Below are 15,838 nucleotides of genomic sequence, written 5' to 3'. Positions count from 1 at the left end.
AATGCTCGTTGTGGAAAAAAAAATTGCCGACGATTACGTTACTCCTAATGCGAAATTTGAGCGCAGCTCTTCAGCTGTTTAAACTTTTCCATATACTGAGGCAAATAATTCGAGCAAGACATGTATGTACAGTTTCAACTTTTTATTCTTCACTTCTTGAAGGAGCACTCCACTCCCAGTTCTTGATTGTCATGAAGGTAGCTTTGTTGTCGGAAAAATAGATGGATATATGCTAGACTTGCTGCACCAATGCCCGGTTCGGCGTAGCGCACCTCTGGATTCTGGCGGCGACGGCACTGGGCCTCAGCTCAGGCAACTCGTTTAGCAGCAGCGGCAGATGAAGGACTTCCACCGGTTGCCTCGCTCATGGCTCAAAAAGAACTGGCTGAGGATAAACTACTTATATAGGCAGATGGATTATATTATAATATAAACCGTCTGTGAGCCTCGGACAATCCGTCTAGTACGGCACATTTCGCACGAGCCGCTGCAAATGGAGCGTAGCTTAGCGCAGCTGCCTTGCTTATCGGGAGGTTTCAGGCGGCAGCGCGTAGGCGCATAGGAACGTTGCACGGCGAAGAGATGGCAGCGATTGATTGACGCCGCTGACGCTGTTAGCGAGTCAACTGAAGGTGGCTCTGAGTTTCGGCTTGAGAAGCGCGCACCATGATACGCTGATACCGAGCCGGCGCTTCGGCAACCAGAGAACACCGCGTGCTCTCGCACGGTCGCCACCACGTAGGAGAGGTGGGGGGGAAAGGGGTGCACGCAGTGGCGAACGGCAGCGGCTATGTGTTTCTGCTTGGGCAGCAGCACATCATCGAGGTCACCCGCCACCGAGCAGGCGCTCTGATTGCTGCCGCACATGGGTGGCATTGGAGGAGGAGCGAAGAGAGCAAGGCTCTAGCCGTGCGCGAGAGATGGCGCCAGGAGCGCGCGCAGCTAGAGCAGCGTGCTGGCCCTGGCTATGAAGCTGGTTGTGGCGAGGCATGATGGCACGGCGAAACGCAGGAACGGGTGCCAAAGAGCTGCGCTCTAAAGAAAGGTTCGTTATACCCATTGCGAGGAGATTTTAGGTTCGTTAAAATGAGGTTTTCAATACATGGGCATCTATTGTAATTTCAAGGGGAATCATGATTGCTTCATTATATCCATTAGTTCGTTATATCCTGTTTCGTTGAACGAGCTTTTACTGTAATTGAAATCGGCAAAATGTTGATTACGTTGGCTAGACAGAGTTGTTTAGCGTGCTGTGTTATCGTGTAGTTCCCTAGTGAAAAAAGATACTGCTACTGCGGTGAGCGATAGCATGATATGTCCTTACAGGCCTCGTATGAGGCATTGGGTAAGGGGGGCATTACAGAAGGATAAAAAGAGTATATAGGGCATATAACAAAACATAATACACATACATTATTAAGCTACAGTGGAAAAATGTATACACATTTTATACAAGCAATAAAGCATCGTACAAAAATAACAGGGTTGGTAATGTACATATTAGAAAAAAGACGATATAGTCCTTTTGATAAACAATCTAAAAAAAACAATGTAGCCACTCCAGTACAAATACTAAACAATACTAAAAAATTCAAGAATAATAAGCAAAATAATGAGCTCATAAACGAGAGAGCACATAACTGGAAAACAGAAGAAAATGCATCATGCACTTTATTGAAGTTAGGTGGTGGAATATGAGCTGGCGGAATTTATCGGGATTAGATTCGGAGACGATGAAATCGGGAAGAGCATTCCACAATCAAATGGCACGAGAAAGCACCAACCAATTGAATGCATGAATGTTTCCGTAGATGCTCGTGAAGCTGAGACGATTATATAATCTGCGAGATGTGCAAGGTGCGACTTGAAGCCGTAAAGATTTCCTAACTGTATGAACGTACTTGTGAAATAATGATATGAGCGCAAAATCACATCGAGTACTACTTAGTGGCTGAAGTGAAACATCAAGTTTTATTTGTGAGATGCTTGAATTGTAGGTGTAGTTACGTGAGATAAACCTGGCAGCCCTATTTTGAACTGATTCTTATAAGCTGACTAGGTTGTTATGATGGGGATGATAATTATTTATTTATTTATTTATTTATTTATTTATTTCATACTGCAGACCTAGCTCAGGTCCAAGCAGGGTGGTTAAACACAACAATAATTGGTGTGTTTGTTGTTCAATCAAGCAGGGTGGTAAGACACAACAGTAGTACAATTAATCAATCAATCGAAACAGGCAACAATGAGTTATTCCAGTCTGTTATAGTTCGGGGAAAAAAATAATACTTGAATACATCCGTTCGTGCAAAATAAGGTGTTAGTGAATTCGGATGATGGTGTTGAGTAAGCCTAGACATTGAACTAGACAGATAAGATGCAGTATTAATTTATAAGTTTCCATTAAAAGGCGTGGAAAGAAATTGAATTCTTAAGTGTTGCCTTCGCTGCTCAGGGATTTCGATGCCATTATCACACATTATTTGTGAGGGGGAACCATATCGAGAGAATTTTGAATATATGAATCGCATGGCATTCTTCTGTACCCTTTCGAGACATTTAATATTTTGTTTAGTAAATGGGTCCCAAACAACACATGCATATTCAAGTTTCGGTCTAATTAATGAATAGTAAGCAATCAGTTTTACGTTAGGTGGGGAATTTTTAAGTTGATGTCGCAAAAATATAATTTACACAAGGCCGAAGAACAGATATTATTCATGTGTAAATTCCATGATAAATTGTTAAATAATGCATGCAGCCCAAGTTATTTCTATCTTAATAATAATAATAATAATAATGTTTATTTCCCATCAAGAAAGATGGAGGAGGCTGCAGGTAAAAGCTGCACGGGTTAGTATCAACTGGAAATGATGAGACTGTTTTCTTGACCGCTATTACCATGCCACCTCCTCTTTTTCCAACCTATTCACGCCGATATATGTTATAGTTACTTTATTTGGGAAAAATTCTTTGTTTGTTATGTAAGAATAGAGCCAGGTTTCCGTGAGTATTAAAATGTCAAGGTCACTGTCATCTAAGTAAGAAAGCAACTCATTCCTCTTTGGCAGTAGACTTCGAGTGTTAGTAAAAGACACAGATAATGATGGCGACTTGAACTCATGCTGCTTACATGTGCGCGTGTTCACCTCACGCTATCTCACACACTATACAACTATGTTGTTTGAACTGTCAAAAACATAGGTTTTAGCATCAATGCGAATCTTATCCACGAAAAGCTTGAGTGGTTTATTGTGTGCTTTTGCGTGTCCCAGGAGGTTTTGATGCACTTGTTGCATTTTCAAAGAAACATATTCGCATTCATAAAAAAAAAGATCCCTTGAGCTTGCCTGCATTTGGCAAAATATGTTCTTTATCCTTGAAAAAGGTAAACTTGGCAATGATAGGCCTTCGTTTTTCCTTGTTGAATCTGCCCAGCCTGTGAACACGCTCTGATTGAGGGCTTACTATGGAAATGTCGAGGTTATCAAAATGTAACTTAAAAAAAAAAATTTTTTTTTTTAAATTGCCTTATCCTCCTTGGGGTCATCTCCAAGACCAAAAAATTACATCATAACTCATCTCACGATCACTATCGACGGTAATGCAAATAGCAGTTGAGCAATCTAGTGTCAGACCATATTCCTGAAGTCCCGCTTATTTAACACATGTAGTGGTAATTCTGAGGCTTTCAATGATTTGGCTGTATGCTACATACTCCGATATCATTCCACTTTGCCATGGCACTCGCTTGCCAAGGTCACCCTTGAGCATTGAGGCATTACGACGACTGTATGTTGCTGACAAAGTGACAATGGGAAGAAGAAGAAGGAATGATATTGATGGAACAACAAAGGTATATAACGATGACAGCATGATGACAATGACATGTCAATTATTAAATTGTGACTAGGGTATAATGACGACAATGTAATGAGGACAATGAGATGACGACAATGGTGTGAGAATGACGACGATCACATGACTAAGACCTCATGTCAACGACGGTATGACAACGGATGCATGATAGTGTCTGTGTGACGACAATGCAATGGTGATGCGCCACAGCATAATCATGATAGAATGATGAACAAGAAATGACATCGATGAATCGACGATGGTGGTGTGACGACGATGCCATGACGACAATGGGTTGGAGACAATGACGTAATGACGATGGCGAAACGACAGTGTGTTGACAATGGCGAGGCCATGGCATGAGAACAATGGAATCACGGCGAGTGTAGGATGGCAATGGCTTGACGACGATGGCATGACAAGAGTCGGATGACGTTGATGGGTTAGCGTCACGGCCTGACCACGACAGCTTCGTGACAATGGCCTGACACTGAAGGCATCATAGCGACCAGGATGTGAGAACGAAATGTTTTTCATTCTAGTTTTAGTTTCGTTCCACTGAAAAAAGTTCTGTTCTGGTTCCACTCCGGTACAGAAAAAGAGATGATCCACAACAGTTCATAACAGTTTTAATTTGCATCCAAAATTGTAGAAGCAAAGTAACGATAAAAACATAGTACCGTACTCAGTGCCTTGTCTCAAGGCACTGAGTATGATTCAGTCCACTTTACACTTCCGCCACTTTAAATCCATGTGCTTCTGGGAGGTGTACGTTACGGGTCTCACTGGGTGAATCCCTTCACATTTGATTAAGATGTGCTGATAAGTCTCCAGATTTTTGTTCCAGCATGTATATGTCTCATCTTGTTGCGAATATTTGCTCCGGTATGTTTTTTCCTTAGGCAACCAGCTTGAGCCTCAAATAGCAAGGCACTGCCCTTTGTGTTATCGCATATATGTTGTCTTCTAATTTCTTCCCATTCTTGTAAATCTCCATGGTCTTTTTTTGTTTCCATTATTTGCATCCAATTGGCTGTCTGTTTCTCTCACTTTCCTTCTGATGATTCCTGGATGTTTATTTGCCTTGAGACAAGGCACTGAGCATGATCTCAGAAGCAGCATGTCATGGAGTGCACTCACCGAAATGCGAGACCGCTGTTCCGATACAACAAATTTAAAGAAACATAGACAAATGATAAAACTTCAGTAACAAAAGCTCTTCAGTGGGCAAGCCCCGAGTTTTGTTACGCTCCCGATCTGCTAGTGCACCGAGCGGCAGGCTTAGATTAGTGGAGCGCTCGAACGGCTATTGCTCGCACTATCCTTGGCTGAGATACGCACTAATGCTGATGTCTGACATCGGTTGTTTTGGATTGCCAACTTTCCCGTGGAACCAAAAACCGATGAAAAATATTGCAGTTTCACTTTGAAACAAAATAATAAACAACGTTTCGACTACGTTTTTGTTCCTGTCAAAAATGTTGTTTTTTCTTTTTTTCTTTTTCCTCGTTCTATTCCGACACACTAATCGCAACTGACATGACGGCATGACAAAGATCTCATAATCACGATCGAATGGCAACAGTATGATTACAATAAAATGACGAAAAATTGACGTCAATGGAACGAATAAGGCGGTATGACGATAGCATGATGACAATGATAAAATGACAGCATGACGACTACAACATGATGATGACTGTGTGATGACGACGGCATGACAAAGCTGGAATGATGACAATGCAATGACCACGACAGCATTACAACCCTGAACACATACCTGGTGACGCAGGCTATTTGGACCACTGGATTTGAGTAGAAGGCGTGACAATGAGAGCATGGCGAGAGTCAGACCACAAAGCTGGAATGACGACAGCAACACTGTGGACGTGTGACAGCGAATGCATAACAACTTTATGACAACAACGGCATGATGAGTGTTGGATGACATGACAAGAACTTTATTTAGGTCCTGAAGAGCTCATGTCTGGGGGACCCGGGATGAGCTGATGGCTTCACCCATGATGGATGACAAAGCTGGAATGACGGTGATGCAATGACCACGATGACATCATGACCACGAACCCATACCTCTTGGCCCAAGTGATTAGACAACTTTAGCGACTGGGTCGGGGTAGATGGTGTGATGATGATGGCGTGGCGAGAGTAGGATCACGAGACTGAAATGATGACAATGGAATGACAACTTTGACCACTGGGTTGGCATAAGAGGCTAGATATATAGATAAATAGATAGGCTCAAAGTGGCTGAAGTAGGCAAAGAATGCTATTTGCATTAAAAGAGGAGGTGGAACTGACACATTCTATTTTCCACATTATTGCATCTATTCATTGTTGTCGGCAGCTGGTTTGTCACATCTAGTAAAGTATCCACTGCCACAGAAGGTGTGGCTGCAGACAGAGAAGCATTGACTTCTTCAAGTGAAGTCATCTCTGTACGTAAGTGTTTAATTTCGTCGTCAGCCACTTTCAATTTATCAGACACAACACGAAGGGCATTGGCATCCACACCAGCCCCATCTGTAAGACATGCAACATTGGCTTTCTTTAGAATTTCTATTTTACACTTGAGTTCTTTAATTTCAATTTCAGCGGTAGCTTGTTTAGAAAGTAAAGCCTCATAACTTTAGTTGAAGTCAGGTATTTTTTCAAGGGCATAGATGAATGCATTGGCTTCAGACTTATCCATACGGCCTGTATCTACATCACCCGCAAGCATTAATAAGAGGTAACACATGGTAACACATAGACGCACAACATGACAGTTGCTCCAATATAATATGTCTCTAAGCTCTGGAGTGCACGACACCACAAGAAGGCAGGCATCTACCAAATGTGTTTTATAATTTTTATAACATGCTAATTCGTTTTATTTAAAATGAAATCTATATTATTCCTCTGGAGCTTGCTCTTGATGTAACAGATATAATGTTCACAGATCTCTTCATCAATCCACACACTGGACTCACTTTTACATCTAAGATTAGCTTGCTTTGCTAATTAAAATAAACAGTCATTTCTTTTTTTTTACTGTAGATGTCCTGCTTTTCTTTTTCTTTTCTTTTTCAAATTTGCATAATGTTTTACTTTGTAGTGTGATTGTATTTTCATCTTAAGCATTGGTGTTTTCTCTGGTGTTTATGTTTGTAACTATTTCTAATCTGTATACCTGCAAAATTTTATCACTGTGTATTTGAATTAACCCTCCCCACTGTAATGCCTTGTGGCACTGTGTGTATGTAATAAATTAATAAATAAATATCTCAGCTAATCTATTGTATGCTTTAAAACTACTGGTGCTGTGTCAGAGTATCTCAGCTGAAGAACTTCACATGTCTGTCCACATCACTGACACTTAAAGGGACACTAAAGAGAAAAATGATTTCTTCTGCATCAGTAAATTGCCTTTCTATGACTCCAGAAACACCACTCTTACCACGATAAAGCGCTTGGTAAACCAGAAAAAGCGCAAGAATGAAAGACGGGTGGCGACGCCTCCTTGACGTTCCCGCACCTGGTCGTTGCGACGTCATGGATTTTAATGGCATCTTCTAGGGCATACTTAATTATGTAGCGGCACAGATTGACTACATCATGTTCTAAAGGAACCAAATATTAAACATGGCAAGTTTCGGGAACCCTTACTCAGCCGACGCAGCCCAAATGCGAAAACATACTTTGGAATCCCTGACGTCACACTTTCTATCTTTTTTTTTTCATGTCTTTCACAGTCTTTCAGCAGTATGCAGTGGGCGGTTGCATCGACTTCAGTCTACTTAAAGGGACCCTCACCATGCCCCATAGCAAATTTTGATTATATGTATTCTGTAAGTTGTTACATGTCCTCTAGGGAGCATTCTGCCACAAAAAATTTTCAAATCGGCTCATTAATAGCCCAGATAGAAATATTTCAGTGCTGTGAACCCATGATTTCAGCAGACGGGCTCCACTGCATAGTGAGACTCCCTCTCCACTCGCCCCGTCTAGCCTTCGCAAGTGAAATTCCTTCCCTGCATTCTCCCATGCCGGACCTCGAGGATCGCGTGACACATACGTCATGGGCCCCACCTACACTTCTTTTTTTCTCGTCGCTATTTCTTTTTTTTTCTGGCAATGCACACTTCCGCTGATTTATCCGCTGGCAGCATTGCGTGCAAGCTGTTATCGTTTCGCGAAGCGCACGATTTTGCGCGCTATGCACAAAGACACATGACTAGCGATATAATTCAGTGCTACACGAATACTCAGGCAGAACAAGTGGATCGCAGAGAATGATCACGCTCTGGAACAGGGTAAAAAATGGCATAGTTTCAATACCTGTGCACGTGACTGCACAATTGTGGGAACGAGCAGACGAAACGAAAGTACATTGCTCTTGCTTCGGTGCGAAGTAAAGCAAAAAAAGCACACAGACATTCCGTTTGTGTGTTTTATTATTTCTCTAAACCTCAATTCGTCAATTCAAGGAACAGATCACATAAATAACAGGTGTTGCCTTGAATAATTCTCGAAGTCATGTGTCACCATGATCTACATCACACTGCGGACACGATTACGTAGGCGCAGGAGCCCGACTACGTCACCGTCGCTCTCCAGGTGAATTCGTCGCGAGTGAAGAGGGAAATGTCGTTCGGATTGAAATTCCGAACGCATTCCGTTCGGCGCATAGTAATGGAATTCTTTGCAAACACAATCGTTGGCACGCATTGCATGCTCTGCGCTTGTCAGCTCAAAATGGCCGTACCTGTTGAGGGGCCCTTTAATGGTTATAACAAAGTAACCTTGGCATCCCTCCCTTTCAAATTCGTTATAGCGAGGTTTTACTGTACCTGCATACTCACACCTTTACTATCATGAAATAATCCTACATGGTTCACTCTAACATGGACTCTTCACAGCATATTTAATGCTGTTACGGATTTTTTTTTTTTGTGTACTATGTGATCTGCTATAAATATGTGACTCAGTATTTCTTGGAACTACTAACTATTTCAGAAAGAAAAAGTTGTCATTCTTGAAGATCTAGCTGCAAAGTTCCAGTTGAAAACTCAGGTGAGCTGTGAGCTCCAATTTGATTCTTTCTGCTCTTGCATTGACATTGCAACATTGAGTAACTGTGCTGAAGTACATTGCCTTCATTCAGTATTTGCATCACACTCTTGTAACAGGCACAAGCATTTTTAGCAAAGTACTTGCATGCTACAATCAATCACACTTCGCTAATCATCCACATGCACCATCATGTTACTGTTAAGAATATTTCCTAGGTGTTATCAGCTGTGCACAAGCTAAAAAAAAATACAGCAGAAGAATGCGATGCCAGTGCGATGAGTTGCACAATGTCTGCTAAATTTACAAAGGTACTTCTTTCAGCTACAGAGAGAAAAAAATGTTGACAAAGTGCCTGCATAGTGATTAAATCTTTCCCATAAATTAATTGGTTGCAATACTCTACTTGTTACAGATATGTTTTGTTTACTGTAATTGCATAAAAAAGGTGTGTTTTGTGTGTGTGTGTGGGAGGGGGGATGTAGATAAATTGGTTTTCGAGCACTAACATACAATTATGGGAGCACAACACACATATGCCTAAGAGAGACAAATATAGAAAAATTTAAGCCCAGTCAGTCGCTGTGTGAAGGCTGTACCCCTAAATATGGACTTTTTTTTTATTCATGTACTATAGGCTGTACCCCATTTTCCGCATGCACGCACTTAATCAGCTGCAGGTGTGCAGTGGTATCTCCTCACGGTACCAATGTGGTGCACAGATGCGTATGGGTTGTGATGCAAGAATAGCTTTTCTTACACAGTGGTATGTGTTGCCTCTTCATTTGTAATCGCAGTTCATATTCTTTTGGCAGCAAGTTGTCAATTTAACAGTTGGCGTCATCATGAACTTCAATTCCTGGTGCCCTGTGGTTTGTGCCATCGCACTTTCCAGCCACACCGTCTTTCGTAGACAACTGCTCGTAGTTGTGTTTGTAACACACAAGGTCTTTCACGCTTCGTGTGTATGTGGTCACTCCCATGCTGCCTAAAAAGTACACGAGTGTTCAGCTGCAACATTCCATTCATGTTTTGTTTAAAACCTCAGAGGAATATTTGATCATGTAACCTTACGCTCAGCCTGATGTCCGATTCCACGTCCAAGGATGGCTTACCTTTGAACAGCAGGGTACCATTGTTGTTTGCAGTAATTGGCCAATTGGTTGTTTCTTCACTAATTGACTAAGCACTGGCAAAATTCATATCCCAGTACCCCACGGTTTGTGTTCGTGCATCGTATGTACGCCATGTCACCTACAGGCTCTGTGCTTCGTACATACTGTATGAGTTTGTGCAGTGAGCTTTTAACACCTCCATGCCTTCTGGAAATATGTGCGGGTGCAATAGTTTTATGTGAAAACGGCCACTGTTATTTCATCGTGCAGTCCTACATGCAGCACAGCGTTCGAGCCTGCATCAAAGACGACTTCATCTTGTAACCTGTGCTTGTGGTGAACTAGATTCCAGCTGCTCCAGCTCTGCAGTTAGGTGTTAACAATGATGAATAGGACAGCAAAAGAAGCTGAAATAAAGGCTTCCCAAAGTCGTTGCACACAACACGAAGCATTTCAGCAGCAAACAGAAGCCTGCAGGACTTGTGTTGCTAATATATCCAAAGGATGGAACATTTATTTCGGTTTCAATTTTAGTCAATGGGCACTCCCATCCTGGGTCATTTGTATAGACACTTCGTCATTGTTAAGCACATTAGCATTAAATTGGCAAATTTAACCAATGCCATGCACAACTGTATGTAGGAAGTGTTGTTAGGTTTCTGTATGAATGACAGTAGATGGTAACGTCTCTTCAATTAAAAGTGCCTGTGTGGTCAGACTCAATAAAACAGTGTAGTGTTGTGTCACCTACCTGCAACTTATGCTTCTGCACAATAGAAAGCAAGTGCAAATTTTTAATATTGCAAACTTGTTGCAGTTAAAGTAAGCAATCCTTCAGTTAAGTGGACAATAAAGAAAATGGAAGCAATCTCACTTGCAACATTCTTACTCAAATTGTAGAAAGTTTCTGTAATTGCAAATGATTAATTAACAGTACAAAATTACTTCAACTGCAATATGCTTTAGTGACCTCATTACTTCACTATAGAAGTGCTGGTTGGCAATAGGTGTTTACCACTTGGCAGTCTTTCTGCAAGCATTTCAAGCTGCTAGCTCCAACCGATTCTTCATTTTTGCTGGATTCCAAGTGTCATTCTCTTTGACATCATCCAAGCAGATAATATCCATTTTGCTATGTGCATCTGCAAAAGAAGTTATAGCTAACTTATTGGTGATAACTTTTTGGCTCTTTCCATCCATTCATATCTGTTGTAATAGTACTACAGAATGCAAATGAAGGTGGAAAAGGTAGACATGCTGTTCACTGTGTCTACATTTTCCACATTTATTTACTTTCTGTGGCGCCATTACATGAGAAATGAGCTCACCATACCAACTAGTCCAACTTTCAGTAGTACTTCTTTTTCTCCCATCATAATAAGGATGCTTCAAAAATCACTCTCCCTTCTGTAACCCTGTGTAGTGTAAAAATGGAAATGTACTGCTTTCATAGGCTCCATGCATAGTATCATTGGAACATTTGCAAACTGCATGTGCATGTGCAGCTTGGTCTGAGTAGTAAATTTGTCTAATGGGTGAGGTCATTGTTAAAAGTAAAATGCTAGTTCAAAGCAGAAGTCTCTTCTCAGCCTTTCTACTTTTCATGCAATGTAAGCAGTTAAATTTATTTGGCAGCTGCCACTGGTGCCTTTTTTTTTTTAAACCAAACAACACACTCTGATCTCATGCCACGCATGTTGTACTGCCACCTGCTTATTGGTCGGTGCTTGAATCTACGCATCCCTTTTTCCTCTTCCCCTGGTGATCATCTTTCATCACTTTTTTATCCTCTCCCATGTGCTTTATAGCAGGCTAGAACACGCTATCTCAGGACATCCTGTCTACCTTCCTCATATTAAATTACCTGACAGAGGAGGTGTATCCCAGTGATCTCCACTTACCCCTGCCTTGTTTCAGCCGATTTCATTCTGTGCCTGCCAATGTCCTTATCTCCTCACATGAGCTAATCTGCTGCCATATTTGACTGAGTTTCTCTTTCTTGGCATCTATTCTTTTGGTATCCCGACTGAGTATCTGCTTTATGCATTATGTGACCTGCCCAATTCCACTTCCTTATCTCTACTAGAATGTGAGCTACACCCATTTGTTTTCTAATAATTACTGCCATCTTCCTCTCTCATTATGTTACACTTATCATTTTAAGTTCCGTTGCTCAGTGTGCAGTCATGTTTCTTCTCAAGGTGCTTTATAATCACTTATAGAGCATAGTCTGTTTTATTGCCTAAGACTTTCAACAACATCCTACTAGGTTAGTCACTCTTTTTTGTGGGCACTTAAGTACTGGGACCTTTTGGTGCTTCTTACGTGCAGCTATGTTAAGTTAAAGAGCTACGAATTCTTATGAAATGCACAAAACTCATGACGCTGTTGTGCTGGGCTGTTGACTATCAATATCTTTGCCAATGCAGGAATGCATTGACCGTGTACAAGCCCTGCTGGCAGATGAAACCTTGGTGGGTGTCATTGACGACCGAGGAAAGTTCATCTACATAACACGGCAGGAGCTCGAGGAAGTGGCACATTTCATAAGGCAGCGAGGACGAGTGTCAATCAGTGAGCTTGTGGACAGCAGCAATTCACTCATCAACCTGACACCAGCAGCGTGACATTTGTACTAGTGTTTTTATACATTCTTATAAAGACACAAGTGCCATTATTCACCATGTTGTATATAGTTGTGTTACTACTGTCACTTGGTGCAAATGGACAGAAGGATTTTGGAGGTAGCTTTGGTGCTGATACTCTTACCAGAATGAGCAGCAATAAAGAGAGACTTGCTGCATCCAGTGGAATTAAGTAATCTGCATTTAATTATGACATGCTACTTGGAACATTAAAGGTTGAAATTTAAAGCATTTCTTTTTTGCTAGAAACCTGTGCACTTCCTGGAAACTTGAATGTAAACTAGGCATGTGCAAATAGGGAAATTTCAGCTCGAAATAGGTTATGTTATGTGTAATAGCAGGGTAACATTCTTAATGTTACATTTATATTACCTACATTTCTGTAAAAGGATGCATTCATACATTATAACTTCAGGAACAGATAATTTTACAGAGGGGCTCAAGTGGTAGGGTGAGTATGCATAATAGAGACAACAAAATCAAAATGAAAAATTAATCATGCAAAACTTTCATCACAGGGTAAAATCTTTAGAATACATGTAAAAAAGGATAGTATTTGCAGAGGCATACTGTTGTGTGAGCTGCTTAGATGTAGTGTTACTTTTAGTGCATTGACAGACAATACCTTGCCTTACTTGTTTATTTCCCATAAATTTGTTGGTCCCATCTTGTGTGCTGAAAGCTGCACTATGTTTGTGGGGATAAATAGTGTCATATTTAGCTCACTTATTGCCTACAGATAATGAAATTATGTACAGCCATTCTTGAAATCTTATGTAGCAGCATGTTCCAAGTAGCAGTTTCTAAATGCAAATTGTCATATGGAAACGCACGACACCATGCATCTGCATGGCACTGCATGACGCTGCAGTGCACAAAATGTGTATAAAAAAATTCAACAATACAAAATGCTGACGACCATGCACATTGGTGTGCGTGAATGGCACATGCATTTGCCTGGCACATCTCCATCACTTTTCTCCTGGTTTCTTTTTCCCCCTGATCAGTTTTTGCGTCCCTGCTGATTTTTACTATGGCAAAGGACGGATGCCTGTTGACCATGTTGACCAGACATTTGTGCCATAAGATTGTTATCAAGATTGAAAAGCTAATGACTGAGCTGCTCAATCTGAACCTCACAGCCTAGCTACCAGTCATTGAAGACCATCTTCATTTGAAGGCCCCAATGACAACTACATAGTTGCAATATTGCCATGGGCAGAGATTTTTAATTTTGCCGTGTGGTGCTGGGGCACGATGAGCTTTTTCTGCTCACTCCTCTTTTCTATTTTGTAAGCACGCTCTATCTTTTACACAATATATATATATATATATATATATATATATATATATATATATATATATATATATATAGTTAGAAGAGGACGTATGTACGTAAACGCCTTTCTTCCTACATTTCGGCTGCTGCCAACGTCGGGCTCAGAACTTCACAGAAGAACGACTTTTCAGGAGCGGGTGCTGTGGGAGGACGCTGAATAAACCACCACACATTAAGGAACTATATTTGGAAGATGCAGATCACGGCTGTTTCGAAGACAATAATAAATTGTATGAGCTTTATTTATTATCTTTGCGTATACTAATATGGTTACGGTAAGGCGAAAAAGAGAATAACGACAGTCCTGAAGTTGACGATAAGTCGACACAGCCTGGCTGGGCTCTCTTCTGTCTGCGTGAACATTCTCTATGTGTAAATACATCTTGTAAATAGTTTTATATGCATAAGAATATTATTGGAAGTAGTGACAAACTGGGTACAGAAGTTTCATACAGAAGAGGTTAGAAGTGCTTTGCAAGACTATGTCCTGGGGAAATGCAGCAGGAAAAGATTGGGTGACACTATATTTGATTAAAGATAGAGGGGACATTATACTCAAAAAACAAGCAACCCTTTACCTGCAATGCCTCAAGACTTAAGTGAAGAATGCCAACATCATACTAGTCCATAAGAAGGAAGACATTAAAGAATTGAAGAAATAAAGGCCCAGTAGCTTGGTTTCGGTGCTGTGCAAAATATTCGCCAAGGTAATTTCCAATAGAATGACGGCAACCCTTCACTTCAGTCAACCCAGAGAACAGACAGGCATTAGGGAGGGGTATTTTACAGTGAATCACATCCATGTTATTAATCAGGTAATGGAGAAATCTATGGAGTACAACCAACCTCTTTATATGGCTTTCATAAATTTTGAAACCACTTGATTCAGTAGAGATACCAGTGGTCATGGAGGCACTGTGCTGTGAATGTAGTACAGGAAGCATACATGAATATTTTAGCAAATATCTATTTAAGTCTCCACAGCTACCTTAAACCTTCGCAAGAAAAGCAGAAAAATGCCAATCAAGAAAGGGGTCAGGCAAGGTGGTCAGGCTTCGTAGTTGGCGCCTATGAATGTTGCTGTTACACATAATCGCTTACTGCCACACTTTCACCAAATCGTTCTTGCTAGGGTGCTTCCCCCCCCCCCATGCCCTTCCCATATTAGTAGTGTATTTCAGAGCGGTAAATAATTAATTTTGTCTGCTTTAAATATATTATTAGGTGCAGTTTATGGAATTCTGATATTGTTTTTCATTGTTAAGTTATGTAGTTGTAAACTTGATAGTTTCGTTTCTTGAAATATTGCAATTTTCAACAATACTTCTTAAATATGCGACAACCTAAATGAAATATCTCCTGCCTACAGTCGCTAGATTTTAATATTTTCTTTTAGGTGCAACAAACCTCATCAAATTTCACGCAGTGGTTGCCAAGAAATAATATTGCCATGTTCCCATCTATTTAGACAGGAGCCCCTGAGCTAAAGCTTCCTTTCACCGGGCCCTATTGCAAATTTCGATGAAACTCTTGAAATTGCAAAAAGTTGTCTAAGGAGTGTGTTACTGAAATAATTTTTCAAATCAGATCATTATTGGATAAGCTAGAAGAAATTGGACTTCCTGTTACCATGCCGCCAGGAGGCGAGTGTCACTGTGAATAAGGACACTCTCTCCCTTTACCTCCACTAGTATCTGCAAACGGCATTCCTTCCCTGCTCTCTCCCATACTAGAGCCAAGGGACTACACCAGGTTCACATCACAAGCCCTCCTCTTATTTTTTACGCCGAAGCTGTATATGGCTAGGG

The 15,838-nt window shown here is 41.0% G+C and overlaps 1 protein-coding gene across 2 annotated transcripts in view; it reads left to right on the top strand.

Annotated features, from left to right (window-relative positions):
* Positions 1-12,727, top strand: part of LOC126545676 (DDRGK domain-containing protein 1-like) — a 32,190-nt gene extending 19,463 nt beyond the window's left edge. For both annotated transcript variants that reach the window (XM_055061297.1, XM_050193617.3), the window contains exons 7-8: positions 8,878-8,934; positions 12,476-12,727. In XM_055061297.1, the coding sequence (XP_054917272.1) occupies positions 8,878-8,934; positions 12,476-12,673 (255 nt within the window). In that variant the 3' untranslated portion in view covers positions 12,674-12,727. The remainder of the gene's footprint in view (positions 1-8,877; positions 8,935-12,475) is intronic.
* The last annotated feature ends 3,111 nt before the right edge of the window (positions 12,728-15,838 follow it).

This window comes from Dermacentor andersoni, chromosome 1 (genome assembly GCF_023375885.2).
Source record: "Dermacentor andersoni chromosome 1, qqDerAnde1_hic_scaffold, whole genome shotgun sequence".
In the NCBI taxonomy this organism is placed as follows: domain Eukaryota; kingdom Metazoa; phylum Arthropoda; class Arachnida; order Ixodida; family Ixodidae; genus Dermacentor; species Dermacentor andersoni.
Note: the sequence above shows the minus strand (reverse complement) of the source record. Positions and strands in the feature narration are given on the sequence as shown.